The sequence below is a fragment of the Heliangelus exortis genome, chromosome 8 (genome assembly GCF_036169615.1).
Source record: "Heliangelus exortis chromosome 8, bHelExo1.hap1, whole genome shotgun sequence".
Classification (NCBI taxonomy): domain Eukaryota; kingdom Metazoa; phylum Chordata; class Aves; order Apodiformes; family Trochilidae; genus Heliangelus; species Heliangelus exortis.
The window spans coordinates 6,036,264-6,059,690 of NC_092429.1; the positions used below are offsets into that span (position 1 = coordinate 6,036,264).

General features: G+C 36.6%; 1 protein-coding gene across 6 annotated transcripts in view; it reads right to left on the reverse strand.

The window, feature by feature from the left end:
• ZFYVE9 (zinc finger FYVE-type containing 9) overlaps positions 1-23,427 on the reverse strand; it is a 59,768-nt gene that overhangs the window by 31,666 nt on the left and 4,675 nt on the right. The window contains exons 1-4 of one of the 6 annotated variants that reach the window (XM_071750136.1): positions 15,924-15,985; positions 12,373-12,477; positions 5,971-6,075; positions 3,094-5,157 (exon numbers count right to left, since the gene is read on the reverse strand). In XM_071750136.1, coding sequence (XP_071606237.1) covers positions 3,094-5,157; positions 5,971-5,991 — 2,085 coding nt within the window. In that variant the 5' untranslated portion in view covers positions 5,992-6,075; positions 12,373-12,477; positions 15,924-15,985. Of the gene's footprint in view, positions 1-3,093; positions 5,158-5,970; positions 6,076-12,372; positions 12,478-14,754; positions 14,866-15,923; positions 15,986-23,427 lie in introns of those variants that run through there. The other 5 variants (XM_071750137.1, XM_071750135.1, XM_071750139.1 and 2 more) reach the window with 5 other exon arrangements.

Sequence of the window (23,427 nt, forward strand, 5' to 3'; positions counted from 1 at the left end):
TATATTAGTGGGGAAAATAATGTGGGTTTGGCTGTCAGTAAAAAGATGACATACAGATTTTCTGGTTTTCCTAATACAGATGACTGCTTCATCTGACATTAGGAACTACACAAATACATAACATGAAGTTTATGAATGTGTTCACACACATTCTTCAGCTTCTTAATTTTAATTCAGCATTTACTCTAAGTGTATTACTTTCTACCACTCCCCTGAGGTTCATATCTTCCATCAATTTTGCAATTATTATCCTGAAATTAAAAACTGAGACAGACTTCCCAGGTGCCACTCACCTATTTTTAAATGCAATATTAATTCCCAGATGAAGCAGCTACCCCTAACACAGTCCTTTGCCATGATGCTAACAAAGCTTAAAAAAACAGAAATTTGTGTTGTGCTAAAGCTTGTGTGTGCTCAAAAATATTTAGCCCCATGACTTCCCTTAGAAACAAATAATTGCAAGAGCTGAAGAAACTCTCCCCAATTCTTTTAAGTGAGATTCATCCACCTGACAGAAACAGTATCCCAGTGATGTGGTAGTTACCTACACCAGAGGTACATGGTCAACATAACCTGCTTTGGGGATGGTTATCTTAACCAGAAAACAAGAGCAGACAGGTGACAAGAGCTGTTTCTCAAGTCACCACAGTCAGATGCATCAGAGCTTGCCTGTCAAAACCTTTGGTTTCTTTCCTCATGGAATTATTACAAAAATTAAGTGTAGCAAAGCGATTTGCACTAAGTGCTAAGCATTATTTCACTTATACTCATTCTTAGCATTTACTAATGAGTGATAATTTTTTTGAGACAATAAAAAAAGAGGCATGAAAAACCGGAATTTTCTGCCACATCTTTTGCTTTCATGTGTGCAAATCTGGCCCAGATAATGATGTGCAACGAAAGCTTCTAGAAAAAAGTAATTCTGAGGATTATTGTAAGAACCCTTTGAGAATATTAAATACTAATGCATTATGTATTTTTCACATCTGAGAAACAAGTCTGTCTACAGACCAGGGGAAGTTTTATTTTATTGATTTCCCATGTATCATCCAAAACATCCAAAGTAATGCTGGTTGTTCTTCTCAAGGCTTGTCTTTGGTAGTTTAAAAAGAAAAGAAGGAAAAAAAAACCAACACCCTTGAGGTTTTTTTTGGCTTTGCTCTTTCTGGGCAAGTTTTATCCATTTTGTTTAGAGACATTTTCATTTTCTGCTTTTCATTTGTGCAAGTCAGGGCTTCAGTTATTACAGGGAAATAATTACATCTAAGCAATGAACTTGTTTGACACACAGAAGCAAGCAGAACACGTCACTCTGAACCAAAATTGTGGCCCTGCTTGTTAAACTCATAAAAAACAAATGCATGACCTACGTAACTAACAGTGTAAGTTAACACATCAAAGCTAAAATTACAGCTAGTCTTAATTTATATGCTTTACAGACTCATATGTGCCTCATATGATAGCTACCGATCATCTGTGGCTATTAAGCTCCACATGAGAACTTCCACTGCAACCAACCTGTAAGAGGATGGGCAGAAGCAAGTAACTGCAAGTCCTGGACCAGTGCACAGTCAATGCCTGCTTAGCTTCTAGAAGTGTTTTAGAAGTGTTTTAGAGGTGTTTTAGAAGTGTGTTGGAAGTGTGTTGGAAGTGTGTTGGAAGTGTGTTGGAAGTGTGTTGGAAGTGTGTTGGAAGTGTGTTGGAAGTGTGTTGGAAGTGTGTTGGAAGTGTGTTGGAAGTGTGTTGGAAGTGTGTTGGAAGTGTGTTGGAAGTGTGTTGGAAGTGTGTTGGAAGTGTGTTGGAAGTGTGTTGGAAGTGTGTTAGAAGACTTTTCAGCACGTCTCAAAATCAAATTTGAGTAAAATCTACTTATCTGGTGTTGCAGTAAGGCAACAAATTGGCTAGTAAGGGGACAAATGGGACACATCCATAGTCCATTACAGAGGAGCAAGTCTGGGGTTTCTGCAAGGCTGCTTCCAGAAACAGCTGGTATAAAGGTTTGAGTTTTTCAGATAGATTTGCTTCGTTTTGGTCCTTTGTTCAAGTCATTCTGCTTCCCTCCACTCTCCCAATAGCAAAAGATACCACCCACAGCAGTCAGGAGGTCTTTCAATCAACTTCAAAAACTTTGGATAGGGACTAAATGAACCAAAGTTTCTTACTCTTTTTTTTTTTTTTTTTTTTTTTTTTTTTTTTTTTTTTTTTTTTTTTTTTGGGGGGGGGGGGGGAGGGCTAGGATTTCTTTTAATCTTAAAAATATGTATGAATTTGGACTTGAAAAGGGTTGACCATTTCTGAATCATTGTATTTCTCCCTAAGCTCCTAATTCCCATGTGTAGGGAACCAGATAACCAGTAACCAGATATTTGGTTAACAAGCTATTAGGAAATGCTTTACAGAATAATCATTTACCATAAACTTGCGACATAAGAAATGGTGTTGACTTAGCACACATAAAAAACTTTAAAAAAAAAAAAAAAGTCAACAATATATTATCTCTTACACAACACAAAATGATACAGAAATTATGTTTCAGTTGTCTTCATTAGAAAATTTCTCCCTGTGTGTACATTTATCAGGTTACAGATAACTTACTGTATACTCAAAACTATATTCTTTAAAATAATATAAGAGAAATATGAGAAAAGTTAGTAAAGAAGACTTAGCAGAGTTGATGAACCATCTACACCAGCAGGAATGCCAGCAATTCAAAGCATGCTTCCAATTCATATTGCTGTGCTTCAGTATCTTTAATGGGATTATTGATGCAGTAATTTCTGTGAACTGATTTCCTGCACCTTGCCATTTTATAGCAGTTTGACATGAACTCGATGATGTTGATTGTTCAACAAATACACTGCACATACAGGCTAATAATTCTTTCAGTTACAAATGTCAATTGGTTATTCTGTTAGAACCTCAATAGTTTAAAACTTAAAAACTCCTATTTTTCTTTCCCACTTCAAACATGGCTTTTTAGGAAGAGATGTCACACAACTCTATAGACAGTGGCTTAGGAAATCTTCTTTGATTTTGTGCAGTACCAGGAAAAAAAAAAAAAAAAAGGTGTTCACTCACAAAATACAAACTTACCTTCCCACAAGCTCTGCAATGGTGCCTTCTTTTGGTGAATGTAAATCTGGCCTTGCATTTCATACAGTTTGGTGCTTGAGAATCTGGAACCCAAACTGGAGCCACCTCACCCAAAGTTGTAAAAGGCTTTCTGGCTGGAGCTCCAAACTGACCAGCTCTGAGATCATTGTCTGGACTATCTGGGGCTACTGCAAGGCACGAACTACTAGAGACTCCAGATTCATATTCTTCCAAATGTTCCCCATTAGCATCAGTAACACAGGCAGATGTTTCACCAGGAAACGTGTTTGCTGTATCCCCTACTTGTGTCTTACCAAACAGGTTCTTGTTTTTACTGTTACCTCCACAATTTGGGGGAACCAGATCATTTTGTAAGTGGTCTGATAATGGCTTCGGAATCTGCAGTTTAAGATTTGTTGGTTGCTTAGGTCTTGCACCACCAAAAGGAACACTGATAGATTGCAGACTAGTCACTGGTTTTGGTGAAATTTGCCCTTGAATGGATGAAACCTGACTACAAAGATTAAGTAAATAATTTTTCTTTATGTGGTCACCAGACCTGTTCAAAATGAGACCGCTCCCTTCTGTGGTCTCATTTCCTCTCTGTTCATAAACATTAGCATAACATTCTGACTTGCTCTCCTCTATCTCCTTTTCCTCTGTTACTGAGTCTTCCTTGGAGGGTAAAGTCTTTGGAACAGGAGCAACAACTGGGTTCTGCATTCCATAGGAATCACAACCATTAGACAGAGAGCTTGCATCTGATGTAGCCGTGACATCAGAGAGACTGGACCCTTCAAGCTCATCCATACCAGTCCCTTCTAAGTCTACGCCTGCGTCCATCATCCTATCTCCACCTTCTTTACTGTTACAACATGCCTCATCAGGCTGTTTTGTCTGCAAAAGTCTTTCATTCTCCCCCAGAGTTTGCTTATCATTCATCTCATTCAACTTTGTCAGTTCCCAATTAGTCATCTCCTGAGATTCAGGGCAACACTCTGCCGCGCTGAGCAGTTCCGTCGTGCCACATTTTTTATCACATTCAATGACTTCACTTTCAGTGGCACCAACATCCTCAGGGGCAAAATGCTCTGCAACACATTCCTTGTTACTGCCACTTCCAGCCACGTTAGGTTGACAGGTTTCGGGGAGCCCAGACAGCCTAGACTGCAACTGTTGAGTTGTTTCCTGTTGTACAACTAAGTTTCCACTGCTTGAGACAGAAGAAGAGTTTTTAGCTTCTAGATCCGATTTCTGAGGAATGGCTTCACTAGCAAAATTTCCAATAGATAGACAATTTTCTTGCATTGTAATGGTACCATCAACTGGTCTCTGTAAGAGAGTCACTGCATTAATCCCTGCAGTTGTAGTTTCTGAAAACAGTGAATCTTTGCTCATATTAACATCATCCTTTAACTGAGAGGAGCGGCAAGCAACAGTCAAGCTTTCAGATGAAGCATTAATCAAATGACTTACAGAGTCATCTTCAGTGCACAGCTGATCTGCTTCCTTTTCTCTATCTAGATCTTCTTCTGTGGATCCATTTACAGTAACACTAAACTGATCCCTCTGTCGGTTTTCATTATCCAGTGTAAAGCTAATAGTGTCCATTAGGGATTGACTGTTGTAATTTTTACAATCCAGCACATCATCACCTTGTAGTGTTCTGTCACAGTTATGCATGACTGCCACCACTAGTACATTTTTCTCCTCTGGCAAGCAAGCTGTATTTCCACATTTCTTTTCTCCTGTTTCCACAGTGTTCCACTGATCATCCCGATTACTGCTTCTTTTAATCAGTTGATCATCTGCTGCTGCCTGATCATCAATCCACATGACTGGGGTCTCTGGGCTTGTGCTAAAATCCTTTCCATTAGCACAGTGATCCCCTCCTCCTGATGGTGTAGTCACTGAACGAGACAAGGCAAAAGACTTTAATCTCTGTTGACATTCATTAGGAGTTGCAGTTTCATTCACATTGGCCACAGATGGGTTAAAGGACAGGCGACGAGAAGGAGGATCTAGAATCTGATTCCACTTTGCACCCAGTAGTGTAGGTGAAAACTACTGAAAAAATGTTTAAATAAGCATCTGAAAAAATGTTTAAATAAGAGAACTCACTGTCTTATTAATGCTACAGGTTCAGTCAACATTAATGACCCAAATATAAAGGTAGGGATGTTCAAATATGGGTACAACAGTAAAACACGTCTGCCATAACCAATATCCCCAGTCAGCCATTAGTACTGTATTTGCACAGTGCTTCTGGGCCTCAGAAACTTTGGAGCAACACCAATTAGTATCAGGTTGAATTGGCACAAGCAACTTTAAACTGTAGATTAATATGTATTTTAGAGAGCTAGAAATGCCTAAAAAGATTTCCACTCATATAAAATGAGCCCAACTTCTTTGACAGCATAGAAGTAGCAATTAGACTAAGAAAAGAAAAAATTAATACTTCAAATATCATAAATTTCATTATATGATTTATGTAGCTTAATAAAACACTTCTATGCTTGAGTCTCCAAACTGCAAAAGAAGCTTAAAATAAGTTTTGTTTGATCTGTTTAAAATAAACTATTCAAATATTGTCACTGAGATTAAATTTCACAAAACGTTTCTTTAAAAGCTGTATGGATGGTTTTCTAATAAAAAATTGAGAAAAATTTAAAAAGTAATCAAGATTAATAGAAACAGAAGAAAATACTTCTAACAAATATTGAAGACACACCATGCAAAATTAACAGATATCTGCAAGTTCTGAGATTGATTTGCAGCTCAGTCTCAGAACGGGTAGCTCAGATCTGTCCCTTTTCAATTTTGTTCTCTGTGGAACACATCTAATGAGCACCTACAAACTTCTTCAAAGTGACTCACCTTCGTTTTGCTCAAATTCATCTAAAACCTTATCGAGGTTATATGCCTCTGCTTGGAAATAGTTCTCCATTTGTCAGGGAAAGACCACCAGATTCTTGTCTGAACCTGCCAGTGAACAAATTACAATCAGACATTTACCCTTCAGTCAGCAGTGTTCCACTACATATTGTCCTCATTTTATGGCAAAAGAAGTCATCCACAAATCAAATATTATATACATTACATGCATAAATCAAAAGGATTTTCCAGGAATAAAAATTATTTGTGTGCTTAAGCTTGCTTAGTTCAGATTAAAAAAACCTCCCCAGACTTGCTTTGGATTTTATTAGGTCCAATCTCCCTAGTTTGTAGGTATGTTTTTAAAAGTGTCTAAATTTTAAGCAAAATCCTGATGTATTTTTTTTATCATAGTATTTGCAAACACTTGCAAGATAATGTGTTTAAAAATCCTCCCACACACAAATAGAAAAGTAAATGTTTTGATGTGAACCAGGTGTCTGAGGAAACAAGATCTGAAAAACACAGATTAATTTTTACATGCTGGCTGTCACAGCAGCATCAAATACCCTCATCAAATGAATAAAAGAACACCAAGCAAACTTGAGCTTGCAAACCCACATCAATTGGAGCAAAGATGTCAGATGAGGAAAGATAAGCTTAAAAATCATGCACTGAACATCAAGCCCAGTCACATGCCTTTGCCCTCACAGCTCCTTATCAATGCTTCTCTAAGCACTTTAAGGCATAGCCTCAGCTTCTTACACTCAAGAAAAACACTGACCTCCAGCATTTAAACTGAATTGTCATCTCAGACAGCAATAGCCTTTAAGGTAGTCCAAAACCCAATCCAAAACCCAAGTGATGATGTCAGTGAGATGCCACTGTTCATGTGTCTGATCATCAGGATCCCCATCACCCCAACAACAAAACAGCCCCAACACCAGTCAGAAACCAACAGAGAAAAGCCAACCAACTACCTGAAGATCTGGTTTTCACTTCCCTGCTACCACCAATTAGCTCATGTGGCTTTGAACAAGTAGTTTAAACTCTCCATGCTTCTGATTTTTTAATGTGTACTAGGCTAGCAGTATTCTGAGTCACTCCTCATTTCCCAGAGATGTTTCAAAGATTCACACTTGGAGAAGTTGTTAAAGGATTTAATGGGTGGCTTAAAGGACCTGAGTTGTGCCAGCTCTCCAAATGCCTTCTTAAATAACCCAGGTTTCCCTGAAAGGCAGGCACTGGAAATCTGGCAAACAGCACAGAAGTAAACAGTCTAATCAAAAGATAATACTCTTAGGTTAGAAGGGAAGATGACAAAGGAGGGATGAAAAAAGAAAAAAAAACAACAACCAAACAATCCTGTCATTAAGTAACTTTCTACAACTTCATGTAATGAACAACACTTTTGCCCTAACAGTAGGAGTATGGCTGTCCTGCTCCCAAAGGCTTGTAGCAACAAGAAATCCCAATTAATTTTTTTTAAGGATTTACAAACAACCAAAACATTTTCTCTGAGAACTGTGTGCTATAACCTATGTATACACCATACAAAGAGACCTTCATTTGATCTGCTCTGAGCACCATCCAAAAGAAGCCTTATTCAGAGCTGGCTTTCAATGTTGTAAAATAAGGAAATGGAAAAGGAGAGGGTGAGAACCTTGTTTTGCAGTTAGAAACAGTGTTTGACCTGACAGCCAGAGTCCAGCTCAATTAAAAACTTGCTCTTTTACACTAGAGATACAACGGAAACAAGAAACACATAAGAAAAAAAAGTTTCCAATTCGAATCTATACTTTGGCATTACCTCCACAGTATCTGGATTTGACAAAAATAACAATCAGTTTTATTTCAATTACTACAACATTAAACACAGCCTCGGGTTTACTGTGAGAAACAGCTACTATGAGGCTATTGGTACAAATGGATCATGCATTAAAATACCACAAAATGGTTCAGGTTTTTAAGGCTGACCTCAAACACTGTTTTTAAAATATGATCATGCTACAACATACATTGTTTTTTTTTTAAAAAAATCAGATTATGTTTTAAAGATATATACAAAAAGTCAATTTTAAAGAAAATCAGTGTAACGACAACTTAGAAACTGCATCACTCAAAAAAAGATCATTTTAAATTCAGACATAAACTAGATCTTACAAACTCCCAGGCTTGTCCACTGTTCTGGGATTTGAGATTAAGTCCTACTGCAAGGAAAATGGATGATTGGCCATATCATTTACTGTACACAGATTACAGCAAAAGCAATGGAAAAGCTGACCACCTCACCCAAAGGCTGCATTTCAGAAGTTTAGACAGATCAATACTTTATAGTCTCAAAAGCCAAGTTCTGGCCTCTAACTGACCAAGTATACTCTGATCCCTTAGAATAACTACTGTAATGTGTTCCTGAGCTACCCAATCTGCCCACTAAGTCATTGCATTAAAAATTTTCATCCCATTGTAACTAAAACAATCCCATTTATACACATACATTTCAATTAAACCAAACCAATTTTTAAAATCAGATGTTTCTTAGACATACAAACACCAATTCATCCAGACAATATCTGAACAGTGAGAATTTGGAGGTTCTCCTGCAGCTTTCCCTCCACCTCATTTCAGCTCTTTAATAAGAAGCCTCTTTACTAGCTCACTAAATATCAAATATTCAAAAGTTTAATAGAGTCTGCCTCAATTAATATTTTACTTGTATTTTTTTTTCATTCAGAGTTCTAAACAGAAACTCTAACTGACTCACTACAGTAGGACTGTTTTATACAAAATACCATATAATTCCACCTCCATTTATCATGTATTTAATTTACAGTATCATGATAACATTCCAGTCTGGCAAACTACTGATGAAGATGTGAATAATTATTCCTAGGCAAAGTCTTGCTACTAAGGTCAGTGATGCAGATTATTTATCAGTGCAGATCTGCAAGACTGAAAAGTCTCATATAAAATTTTTTTGTTCCATAGAGTTAAATTGCAATGATCTGAAGCCAACACACTCAGATTTTCATGCACTTCCAATAGTGAAAAAGGGCATCCAGTCAAGGCATTTGTTAGGAAATAAACACAAACTGCAATATGGGTAGCCCCAAAGAAATAGGCTACAAGCATTGATGTTTTTTTTTTTTTTTTTTTTTTTTTGTGTGTGTGTTTTTTTTAAAGAAAATAATGATTACTGACAAGCAAGCTGATGGGGAAGGAATGCTATGCTGATTATGTAGTTGCTAAAAACATGTTTATAAGAACTCTGGGTGATGGGCATTTTGGTTCTGTGTAACTTTCAAAAGTTTAGAAAAACTGACCTGACCATTCATATAACATCAGCCTTTCAGATGGGTTTTGAAAACTTCATTTCAGAACTAGCTCAAATTTATACACAATGGAGTAAGCAGAATATAAGCTACGTTTGCCCCAAACATTTCCTAAATTTAATCCTATATTAGCTATTGTTTCACCATTGTACAAACCAGTGACAAAAGATGCCTAACTAATAAAGCAGTGTTGGAAGTTCAAAATAAATACAAAAAATTTTATTTACTTGGCTCAGGGTTTTGGGTTAAGATTTTATAACTGGTGTAATAACATTAAAAAAACAAATATTCAGCTTTAGGAGATGACATGTTTAACAATAATAATTAAACTTAGAATTTTGGGGTTAATACTTCATAGCATTGCTGTGAAATTATTTTATTAACATCTGTATCATTTCATTTTAAATACCTGATATTTGTGAGTTTAAATTTTGTCCAATATAACAGAGGGATTTTTTTCTATATTTTTAAAAATTCTAAGTAGATAGATCTAATGCATAAACACATATAGGCAACTGTATGAATTCTGTAGCCCAAATACAAACATTCAATGAGCCAAAATCCAGACTGAAGGGAGAAAATTGTTGTTTCATTATTGTTATTTCACTTACATGTACCAGGATATACAGAAAATCTTTTCTTTTTAAACTAAGCTGACAGCCTCTCTAAATGAGATCTCATTGTCTATGCAAGTCAGTATTTCTCTGAAAAGGGAGATGCAAATCTTCAGGTCTAATATCTAAAATTATTGCTATGATATAAAAACACAGTAATCCCCCCAAGCTTTTTCAGAGCTTTCTGTTCAAGGGCAAAACATACTGCCAAACCCCCACAAGTCCTCACTGCCCTCTTCCTGACAGAAAAGGAGAACAAGTATTCATTTTCCTAACAGATGCCCTCAGTGCTTCTTGACCAATACATTGTCAGCAACTCATATTTTTGCCAGTTTAAGATCTAATACTTCAACTCTGCATAGCCAGCAACTCAAGATCAAAAAAGAAAACATGAAATGCTCCAACAGAGCATAATAATCAGGTAGTTTGGAATTTCATTTTATTTTTAACTGGTTTTGGAGAAATCTAACATAAATAAAACCAAGCATATTCTTTTAGAAACTTTGGTTGGAACTCACAGGTACCACTAAAACTGTTCCAAACTTTTATAGAGTTATTCCAGTCCCAAGTTTCCCCCTAGTATAAAGGTTGACATGACATTTATAAGAATCCTTGATAGTTGTGAAACTCTTTAGTATTGCTTGATTATTGCAAGCCATGGCATCCAGAGAAGCTGATGAGCAAGCACACAACTCAAACTTTGGAAAAGTCAGAGTAAAAAGATGGGTAAAGCAGGAAGAATTTTAAATGGCAATTTTAGCTGTATGCTGCCAAAAAGGAGACATATACATTGGGATGAACAATATGAAGAAGGATATTGTTCCAGTGCAAGGAAAAGGAGACAGAAATCATCAATCTAGTGAAAAGCATAAGATGTTTTTTCCAAAATACAGCCCTCCATACTAAGATACAACAGAAAAGACTAATTATAGAAAAAACCCTCCATTAAAAAGCTTGCCTTTTTTTTCTTTAACCAAAAAGAAGAATACAAGAGCTACCACCCACTGGAACACTAAATTCAGAACTCAAGTACACTTGCTAAAACCATTGCAGAGTCATCTCCTGTCTTTGATGGCAAAAAGCTAATGAAAATATGCAGCCTGTCAATCAGATTATTTTCAAGCTTCTGTTGGATCACATCTCATATGTACCAGATACATACCAACTATGTACCAGAATGTCTGTGTCAGATGTATCCAGAATTACTATCCTAGTCATCACAGCACTTAGGCATAAGACAAACTTGAATTGACTGGTGGGAAGGGAAGAAGACAGAAGGACAGAAAAACCTTCCTTAAATTTAAACGGTATTCTGAAGAAGCTTAACCTTGGACACAGGCTCCCAAGACAGCTCAGATATCCCACATGCCAGCTTCTTCTTGGGAAATGAACTGTATAAAGAGACAAGCAAACCTGCAAAGCCACCAGACTTATTTGGTTTGGTCCCTACAATAAGGAATTATGTAACCCATAATCTTCCTCACTGCACATCCTAAATTACCATTCAAGATTTTTTCACCACTGAAACTGACAGCATTAAGTCTTTCATATTTTCTTGACTCATAAAAGTGGGTGACCAGCACACAATCACATTAAAACTTCATATTTAAAAATGCACCAGAAGGAAATACCAATTTCCTACCAAGACAACTATTAGGCTCACAGCAAAGGCCTAAAAATAAGAGGGTATGTAAAGAACCAGAATAAAATCTCAGGACGTTCTATCATGCTGTCCTGTGTAAACTACTCTTTCAAAATGAAACTGTGAACATACACACATTAGTAAACTCTTAGTAAACAAAATACAGTTAGCTTATTACAGTCCTCACTGAGAATATATATGAAAGACTTCTAAGATGAAAGTCACAAGGGGCATGATCAAACTGAAACCAAACATTGCTTATTTATCCTGATAAAGATCAGACTTCCAGAAAATGTATTTTCCCATGGTATGACAACATAAAACTACACATTAACTCGAAAAATTAATTTATTAGATGTAGTGCTCCTGAGGACTTCCTTTGACTCCAAGAAACAATGGTCAAGCCCACATACTGTTTCAGCTCCCTTCAGTGATCTTTGTATTATTTGCCCCTGGGAGGAAGAAGTCAAGCACCTCTGCTGTAATGAACAGCTTGCTCAAGAGAGTTCAGCAATAGTTGTATTTTTAACTGATGAGATCTGCCCACAGCACAGACTGAGGAGGAAAGATTTTGCCCACTTCCCCCTTCCCCCAAGCAAAATAAGCTACATCTTTGCTCTAAAACAAGGCAATCACTATCAATAAAAACCAAAACAACAAAATGCTAAAAATACTCCATCATCTCCTATTTAAGCTAAATATTCATATATAGAGGCATATGTATATAAATATATATCCATAAGCATACATAGAAATACATGCATTTCAAGTACATACCCCTGAATCATTATATTCTGAAGCAGAACTTGCCTCTTACCTTTTTCTCTTATACATATGTTAAGAAACGAATGACCCTGTGCCTACTCATGATGACTGCAGCACAACCAGCCAGTTCTGCTGAATCAGTGTGTTCTACTTGATCCTAGAAAGAAAATATAAACATGTATTTTATGATTGGTAATTCTGCCACAAACCATGTTTTTTCAGCAGGTGACTGCAGCTAGCACGGCCACATTTGGCAAGTGCTGCAAGCCTTCAGATGATTTGGATTGCACTTGCAGCCTCAAATTCAGGGAACTGAAAATGTGCACTATGCCACTATTGGAGTCCAATATTTTAGTGAAAAAAGCTGCTAATTAGAAAAAAACATTGCTACCTATTTACTATTATTCTTCATTAAACTCTAAGCCCACAGAGTGAGGCAGTAACTCCAAGTGTCCTTGCTTTCCTGATGACCTTGACTACAACACTGAATTTGTAAAACTGCCCTCTGAAGTCAATCATATTACACTGCAATGGGCCTTCCAAAAAATAAAGAGCTAGTAGCTTTGATACTCAACAACAACTCATGGGCTTCTGAATTCTCCAAATTGTATTCATCAGCTCCCCACCGATTTTGTTACAGCTGAACAACTGGTTTTGTCTTCAAATTATTCCCCCTGCAATCTTAGGCTCCCTACATTTCCTAAAGGCTTCTATCAAAAAAAACAACAATGGCATCAACCTTCAAGCTAAGGGAGGACCAAAGCAAAAAAAAAAGAGTCTTGAGAGGCAACTCTCTTGTTCTCCTAACCACAGCAATTTTACAGGCCAAGTACTCATTTCCACAGGCTGCCTCCTAACAGTCAACACTGGTCAAAAACACAACACAGCCATGAGAAAAGAAAAGAGAGCAGTTTATAACACACAGGGCAAAGAACATGAAGTGAGATAGGTTAAATTCATGTTGTAAGGTTTGCTGCTGCTGGTATTTTAGGTATTTCAAATATTTGTTAGTATTCTGATGAAGAAGCAGCATATTCTAGGGATAAAAAAATTAAAAGTTCAGTAAAATTAACAGAGCTTAAAAAATTAAACAAATCATTTCTCTGTGCATGAAAGTGGTATTCAGTGTTATACTACAATTTTCCCAGGGTTGTTTATTATTCTTTTCAGAAATAAACTACAGCAATAATTCCAGGAAACTAATGAACTGAACAGTAACAACTCTTATTAGTACTGTTCCTTCTCAAACTTAGAATAAAATCCCACAGCTTTGTATGCCAACACAATCCTTCCTGTAGGCAAATAAAATTTCTGATGCTGTGTATATTTCTACCTCTATAAACTAAGAGGAATTTTTGATATTTGAGAAGTAGCAGAAATTATATTTCAAGTTTCTTTATATAGGCTTTATATGCATGCAAAAATGGAGCTGAGGGAAAAATTAATTGTACTGAAAGGCTTCAGAATACTGAAGTTTTCCAAAGGGATCTGAAATACCTATGGGAAGAAGGCAAGGTTATCTGTACCACCACCACCATGTCCCCCTTGCCTGTAGGAAAATAATTCATTTTTCATGATGGAACAATTAATGGCATTTCAATTTTAGGTTTATGACAAGGCCTGTTAGCTGCATCCTGAACATGAAACATGGTTTACATGAACCACTGGGTCACACATTAACCAAAACTTCATTCTTTACTGATTAGAAGTGAATAAAATGTAGCAACCTAGAGCTGAAAGCTGCTGTCACCAGTGCTTTAAAACCCAGAGAGCCTTGCAGGTAAGCAATATCCAGGGCACCAGTACAGCTTTATTATTCATTGTTCTGATTCACTTTCCTTGTTCCATTTTTCCCAGGTAATAACGTTTTTGTCCAAAACCACTGAATGCAGAAGAACACAGATCCAATCAATTGCTACAAGTCTCCAAAGAAAGCTTTGAAGAGAGAAAGCTCTGGAGGTCCTAGAGCTTTTTGTTTACAATTCAACATTTACTCTTGGCAGGCATTTCCCTGCACTAAGATCAATGCAAAAATCAAAGGACACTAACAGATACAAATGCAATGCATTTTAACAAAAAGCAATTTTTAAGAAGTTAACTATAAGGTATGGATTCCTGAAAAAAAATTAACAAGTTGGCAACAAAGCCAAATTCTTTATCCAGTGAGCAGTTAATGCAAGAGAATTGTATTAAAAAAGAAATCAAAGACAAAAACTACAAAAGAGAGTAAAGACTATCAACAACTATGTGGTTATTAGGTTTTTCACAAATCATCCACAGTGCTAAAAAAGGGTTCCATCACACTTGAAAAAAACACATGCATTTGTGTTTTTTTCACCTAAAATACATTTTCACCTAAAAATTATGTGTCTGCTGAGATCTAAGATGACTCTAAATGAAGAAGGCCTGGTGTCTGCTGTTCCACTTTCCTTACTTTAAGCATTTCACTGTTTCTTATCTCTTCTGCTGATGGTTGGCTGAACTCTTGTGTCTTCTGCCCTACAGTGGTATCACTCAGGTGCTGCTTTGGTTACACCCTACATGTATGATTTCCTTCAGGAGCTCCAAGAGGGCAGCTGCCAATTACTGCAAAAGCAAAACAGAAATTGAAGAAATATTTGACAAGCAGAGGCATGCCCAGAACAGAGCACGAAGAACAGAAGAAAAGAGCTCTAAAAATATAAACTTAGAAATATCTTCCACAGAAAAAGAATGTGAAAAATGTTTACAACATCAAATGGAAGTAATCTGAACTGGCACAAATTGGTTTAGCTTATAATAAATGGAAAGAGACTGAAAAAGAAGCAATTTTGATACAACATTAAAAAATGTGGAAAAAGCTCAAAGCATGAAGAGATGCTAAAAAATGCTTCCATCTACTGGCAAGGACCCAACTCTTAACTACACTACAGATCCTCTATAATGTGCTACCAGTGAGATGTCTTTGAGTAGGCAGGATTACATTTGCAGCCATTTTAAGGCACTTTATTATTGCTAGATTAGTTGAACAAGGCATTATCTTAAACACACACCCAGATTTCAGCACTGGTATCTTAACTTCCTTGCTTGTCTGCACTCTGGAGCTACCAGATGGGAGACCCAGAGACACTGCAGGCAGGGGAAGTGTTCAGGTCCCAACTCTGCAAGCAAAAACCCAAGAAATTCTATAGCAGGAGCTTCCATTAATAGGAAAACAGCCTGCTTAAACAGGAGGGGAACAAGCAGACACAGGTAAACAGGTAGAAAGTTTCAGGACTTTCAGTTATAAGCAGTTATAATATCTGAATTATATGAATTATTTTATCTGATCAGTTAATCTGGAAGCTAAATCCCCACAAGGAGGAAAGGTGGGGTTTCTTCACTCAAGTGAATGTGCCCAAAACTTTGTCACTTCATAGTAGGCTTCTCTCAAATGAAGCAGCAACTTCCAGTCAAGTTTCACACAAACATGTGCTTGTAAGATATATATATATATATATATATTTTTTTTTTTTTTTTAAGGATTACTGCAAACCTACAGGAACACTCCTGCCAAGGCAGCCCTCCAGACCTGCTGTCATAACAGCACTCAGAGTCTATATGGACAGAGTATGTCCATATTACCTGCATGAAATAAAGCTCCATCCTTCCTGAACTGGCTCTCAAACTGCTTTTCATCCTGTGCAAAGTACAAGGCCCTTTCTACCTCGTGTGTGCCAAATAAAAGGCAGAGCAGGCATTATAAAATGTTTGTGACACAGCAGCAGCAATATCTGTGTCACACATCAGAACGCCTGCAATGCCAAGGACTCCAGATTAGGTCCCAAACTAAATATTTCAACACTAATTGTTCTATTTTTAAACGAAACTAGCAGCCATGCAAAGCTACCAGTACAAAATAATAAACTGATTTTTTTAATTCTAGTTTATTAAAGGAGACTCAGCAAACAAGAAAGGCATTTTTCAAGAATATCCTGAAATAGCTCAGAATTAGAAAATCTCATTAAAACTTGACAAAAAAACATTTAATAAGCAAAACTAAAGACAGTAGCAAGAGATGGAATGTAACAAATATAAACAAGACACAATCTAGGACCACGAAACCTTTTCCTGCACCAAAACCTGAGATGACTGAGTATCTTTTGGCTTTATCTCCCATCATTTGCTGATGTTCCTACTACTCAATGTAAATTAACTGAGGAACAGACTGGGGCACGGCAGGCTGTATATGTGTAACACAACACTTTGTACTGGCTCACTACCCACGAATGCTGACAAAAGATAAACTATTTCAGTGTTGCATTGCTTTGCTTTTTTCTTTTTTTTTTTTTTTTCCAATCAGCTACACAAACAGGGATGGACAACACCTCCAGCAGAATACAGTCTAATTATTGCACTAATATTTGCATCTTTTCCCTTGACGTGCTATTTTAAAGCCACTGTTTTGGCTTTTGTCTCCAGACAAGTTTCCATAAGGAGACATTCACGCATGCCAGAGCAGCAGCAGGGCAGGCAAAAGAGCAGCAACTTGAAAGAAATGTTACAGAAAGTACCACAGCCAAAAGTAGCAGCAAGGCAAGAAAAATTACAGCAGCGTTATCAGCCCTTGTCCTCCAGGAAACAAGAGACAGCAGCCCAGCTGAAAAGGACACAGGCTTTATACCACTTTACAGTGGGAAATAAAATTAGTATCATACCCCTTTTTACTGTTTCAAGGGGAAAATAATTTATTTCTTTTCATGAGACAAAACCCATCCTTGCCAAGAAGCCCTGAGAAGGCTGCAGAGGTAGGGCCCAGGGCACAGGAACCACACGTCCTTCATGGAAAATACTTTGGACTGCTTTGAGCAGTGTCCATCCCCTGACTCTCTGGCACAACAGATAAATAGGTTTACACCACAGTTCTGCTTCAGTGCAAGTTTTTTTCCAGAGAAATACAGTTGGGAGACAAAAAAAAAAAAAAAAAAAAAAAAAAAAAAAAAAAAAAAAAAAAGAGAAAATCCATTCCTGATATTTTTTTTTTACTCCTTAACTCATTTGCTCAGAGAGACCACTTCAAAATTTAATGATTTATCAAGCTCATGTTTTTTAACACTTTGTTTCACACAACTCCCAGGTTTAAAATATTGTAAACCACCCAAAAAAATGTACAGTGTATTAAACATAAATTTAATATGAAATAATGTTTCTTAATTTGTGCATGGATTCCATGTAATGTCATCAATATAACAGCATGTGTTTTTCGAAAAATCAGTACATTTAACATCCTGAACTGAATCTGTTATTAAATTTATTTAAATACAAACTAAAATAAAACCTATGGAATAAATAGGCTTATTAGTTGACTTTTTTATGTTCCTATGTACTTCAGAAACAAGGGTTTGACTACTAGAAGTTAACATTTAAAAGGTCTGCAGGATAAAATGGTCACATCCTATGTATCTCAGAGTGAATTAATCCTGTATTCTAATACTTTGTGAGGTTTTTTTCTTACCAGTGCTGGGCAGAAGTACAAATTAATCTCAAATACACTGATCATTGTTTCAGAGAGTAGGGCAATATGGGAAAAACTGACTAATATCCCTTAGAATCACTAATTAAATGCCTACAAGTGCCAAGGAACTGTCCTTTTCATAAAAACCACCAGGGGATGATGCTTGCAGGTGCCTTGAAGCAAATCTGTCTCTGGTAATAAAAAGCCAGAACTGCCACACAGCCAGGATGGGACAGATGAAAAGGACAACAGGCAAAGAGGGAAAACTGCTTTGCTACCATTGACTAGCCCATCAATTTTGAGTTGTACCCACTGGGGAGAGAGCTGCTAGAAGTGACACAATTTATGTACTCAGATGCTCTTTAGAGAAAGGACAATCTGTGCAGAGAAAAACTCTGAAAAGTCTACAGTTACTTTCTGCTAAAGGGCAGTCAATCAGCAACTAAAGCTCCCTTTATCACCCCACTTGGATACATCCTCTTTCCAACACTTCTGTGGTCATTTTTACTCATTTGATAGCTTTGTAACATAACAGTGTTCTAAGATCTTCCACAGACACATTTTTACAAAATATGATAATGATAGATAGCAACCAGTTACTATTTCTCACATCCTGTCTTATGTAGAGCTGAATTACCATGCATCCCCTGAAAATAAATTCAGAGATCTATGAATTCTTCTCTCACACTCCCTTCAACCTGAAATTATCCCAAAGGAAATAACTTTTCATTCCCATTAGCAATTTTATTTCTCCCACTGTGACAACCTTTTTTTTCTATTCATATCATGGCAAAATTAAACTCGTGTATATATATATATTTATATACACACACACACAATATCAACACATTATAGATATGGTTGACTGATCAAAGGTAGCAAAGTTCACTTCCATGTTTGTGATCATAATCTAACAGCATTTCTAATGCTCAGGGTGCATTATGTCTCAAGTCATCTGTAACTGTAATAAGTAACTCACTCAATACAACTCAATACATCCATGGCAACAGTGTGTACTAAAACAACTATTTCTGAGTATGATTCTCATTTATGCTGAGGTCCATTAACATGCTTTTAACAGTGCCAAAGGGACTAAGCACTAGCCACAGAGAAGGTGAGCAATTTGCATTCAGATTCACAGTAAAGCTTTTTTTTCATTGCTCCAGTGGTACAAGATACCAATCAGGGCATTTGCTTAAAATTTATGTCAGACTAAGAAAAGTTTTAGTTATAAAACTAAGTGTCCATGATTCTGTACCACTGTTGGAAGCCATGGGAAATAAAGGTTTAACAGATAAAAACAAACACACACACCTAAAAAAAAAAAAAAAAAAAAAAAAAATTCATTATTACTGAGTCAAAATGTAGCTTTCAGAAATCTTATGGAGCTTTAGTAACACCAAATCTTCCAAAACTCAGACTCAATGCTTCTCAGATAGCCCAAAACTGAGAAAGCTCAGCCACTTTTGTGCACTGATGAAGTGGATGATTCTGCTCAGCCCTGAACCCCAACTTCTTTTCTTGACCTCTCCTCCTTGGACTGCACTATATTCTTATGTTCTCTTTTCTTCACCTGTTACTCTTATTTTCCCCTCTAAAACACCTCTGTTCCTCATCTACTTCTTCCTGCATCCACTTTATTTCTCCCTACCCATGCTTCCTTTCTTGAAACACATGAGGCTTCTCATGTGTTTCAACATCACTTTTCAGATCCCCTGGTGTAAACCAGTTGTAAATGACCTTATTAACCACACAATATTATTCCTCACTTCTAAGAATGATGGGAACAAATCCAGTAACAGTGGTGATGCATCCACACATCCTCATCATTATTTACTGATGCCATGGCTCCTTCATTAATTCATTTAAACCCTCAACCTTCTAGACTGCAAAACACAATTTCTGACACATAAACACACTGGGTAGCTTACATCTAGGACCAGCACAGCCTTCTGCTTCCCTCCAGTATCTATGTACTTGCAACCTCTTGTTAAGTTTTATCATCCATGTAGGTGCCACTATTTATACATACAGGGTACAACTGTATCTTCAAGACATCTGTACAGAAATGAAGCTTAATGGCAAAAAAACAACAACAAATAAATAAATAAATAAATAAATAAATAAATGGAAAATATAACCACAAAGGATTATATTTCTATAGGAAAAGAATGAGAGAACAAAACAACTACATACTAATGTATCTATTGCCTATGAGTCCCAAGAAATTATTTCTAATTCTTGTCATAATAAACCCAATGTTCATTCTGTAGAAGAATATATATATACATTATATATACATTAAAAATCTATGTGCAAATTTTGGTGATAGAGTAAAATCCATTTTCTAGGTGACTTGTTAACTAAAACTAAGGTAAACACAACACAGAGGCTATTATGCTGGTACACTAATACAATTTTTGAAAGGACACAAGTGCATAGGTAGACTGATGTTTAAATTTAAGTAATAACATTTCAAAGTTACATTTATAAAAGAATCAAGAAAGAACCATAAAATGCATGTAGTATACCAGGGTTTCATTCAGCCTCCATCATTTATACAAAAACTCAGTATGAGATTCCTACAATCAATACAAGCTGACATTTCAGCTAAGAGTCTGTTTCAATACATACACTATTTAAAGCAATTTGTTAATAATATAACCTAAAATGTGGGCTCTGCAGGTACTTTCAAGTTCACCAAATAAGAGATCATTAAAATACTAATTTTGAATTAACCAATATAGCACTCACAATGTAACTTAGTAACATGACAACCATGATCTACTGACTACCAAACTTAAAGGCCAGCAAAGAGGAACAGTAACTCTGTACTGAAGTGTGTGTATATATATATATATACTCTATACTGAAGTACAAACCCCAAAAGGGTGAAGATCAGATACCTGTGGCCTTCCCTACACAATCCAAGTCTCAGAAGCAAGCTATAGTGTGTATGTATCCTACTGTACTGCAGAAGAACATGCAATTTCAAAAGGACTGCTAGATAAATGGGAAAAAAAAATTAATAGGCAAAGAGGGAAATTTTCTCTTACTCTATCTCAGTTCATATTAAATGTTAATTTATCTGCATTCCAGTCCAGATAGGGAATAAAAAAATTATATCAACATGACTGGTTTGCTGGGTATATTATAAACCAGTAATTTGTGTGTCTCCTCCACCCTACAGAGAAAAACTCAACATTCACAGCCTCAAGTAAGAAGGGGACTTAGACACTGGTAAGTCATCAGTTACCATCACTTTTCAAGTGCTGTACCTTTAGTTTGATTTCCCACAGAAATCAAGATTATGGGATTGTATTGTTCACTTACTATATTTTATGCTCATTAAAAAAAAAATAATGTATGCTTATGGAATAAGTATCTGCCTAGTAAAAACAAAAAGTTTGTGGGCAAAGCAAGCTGCTGTGTGTATTTTTGGCAGCAACCTGCTAGGCAATCAATACCCACACAGCTCTGGAAAAAGAGGAATTTTGGTGTTATGTGAGAAAGCTGGGGGTACTGCAGAGGGGGGAGGAAGGGAAGAGATAAGAGGGGCAAAAGTAAATTACATCTACAGAAATAGAAGATTCTTTCATTCCACTGATGGTAGAATAACATGCTTACCACTAGAGTACCCCAAAAGACTTGGGTACTTAGAAAACCAGATTCAGTTTACACTATAAAAATAATTCAATACATTCTCTAATTCAAAACAAAACACAGTGGTCTCTACCAGAAGACCCTGTAAGAATGAAATCTTTCACAAGTTCTAAAGAATTATAGCTGGGAAATTAGACCTAGCCAGCAGAAACTAATCTGGATTTAGATTCCCACTGTTTCAGCTAGAGTGGTAACAGCCTCTTTTAACACTGGACCAGCACACTGCACTGACTCAACCTAAGACCCACTAAGCTCTTTGGAGCATCAGCTTAATTAAACCCAGTTCTCTGCCCTTGGTCATACATGACATCAGGCAACATGCTCCGTGGATCTGTGATGCTCTAAAAAGACAAGTGAGCATTATCCCTATCCAAGAGTTAGTGCTACTGACACACACACAGATCCAAGACACACACTCTTCTCTTTCATGCCACACTTATTTAAGAAATCCCCAGCACCAGACAGTCACCCCTCCTCTGCTATAGATTACTGGGGCCCACTTGCCTTTCTCCTAATAAGCAGAAAAAAAGAAAAAAAGCAAATGCACAACCTCTTAAGTCACAATTTTGTTTAAATTGATATGCAAAGCTCAGAGCTGCAGAACTTGAAGAGGAAATACAAATTTAATTCTGCCAGGCATCTTCAGCAGATGACTGGGGCAGGGATTACCTAAATCACCCTCAGAAAGATCATCAAAGCCTACCTCAGAGATACTGGATGTGTGGCACACCCTAGATCAGAATGAGGTCTGAGCACAAGACAGACCAGAGGAATCTAGATCACCAGAGACCAGGTCCCATATCCTACCACTAATGACACCATTCTTAAGCCTTCCTCTTCAAAACCACCAATTCAGAACAACAAGAGAAGAAGGAAAAAAAAAAGGTATACTTAAAGCTGTTGAGGAAGAAAAGGAAACAGATGAGAGAGCAGTTTAATTGCATGGGTTAAAAGAAATGCAAGAAAAGTGCAGTAAATAATAACTAAGAAATAAAAAACTCACAAATCTGAAAAAATCTGCAATATTTGTCCTGTTGTATCTCCTAAATTTCCGATAATCTGACTTCCCAACTGATCAAGCAATAAATTTTATGCATGTTCACATGATTTTCCAGTTCCTCCAGAACTTATAACAACCACATGCGCTATAAATTCATCATTTCAAACGACTTGGCCTTCATTTTAGCAATCCTAAATCAATCATCTAGATCACACTTGGAGTGCAAACAGGTAACTCAACATGTACACTGAGTTCAAAGCAGAGTTTTGACACTACAAAACTGAATCTGGAAATAGAAAAGCTTCTCTAATAGTCAGTGTCATTCACAGATAAAGAAGCTATTATGCGATTTAGAAAGCTCTTTGATCTGCTTCTTACCATTACCAACCCCTTTTAAATTTATCACACAGCTTTTTAGAAAAATGTACCAGTGGATGTTTCTCCAGTGATAATCTTTTATGAATTTCCTAATGTATTTCACCCATACCACTGCCCCAAATAAAATTTTAGAGTGAAATACAAATACTGTCATCAGAGCGCACGTATAAAGATTGATTTCTATTTTTTATAAAGAAAGGCTTCAGTATAGCATGGAAATAAATAAAAGCTTTCCTACTAAATTGCAAAAATCTAGAAGGCTTATAAGTATTACTAGGGCAGCTATGACACTTCTGTAATTGACAGAGCACATGTTAATCTCTGACAGAATTATGGCCTAATTTCATATTATCACCTGATGGGACACAACTTCTGGATTCTCTGTATGCTGGGGAGAGGGAAGGAGAGATTCATCCCACTAAGGAAAAAAAAAAACAAGGCACTGAATTTAAGATATATAACAAACATTTTGCCTTTTTATGCAAGCCCACAACTTCTCCTTGGCAAAACTGAAGTACAAGAAGTCAGTATGTATGACTCACAATGAAACATTACCAGTAAGTACAGTCATCATTTGGTAGTTAGCATTTCTT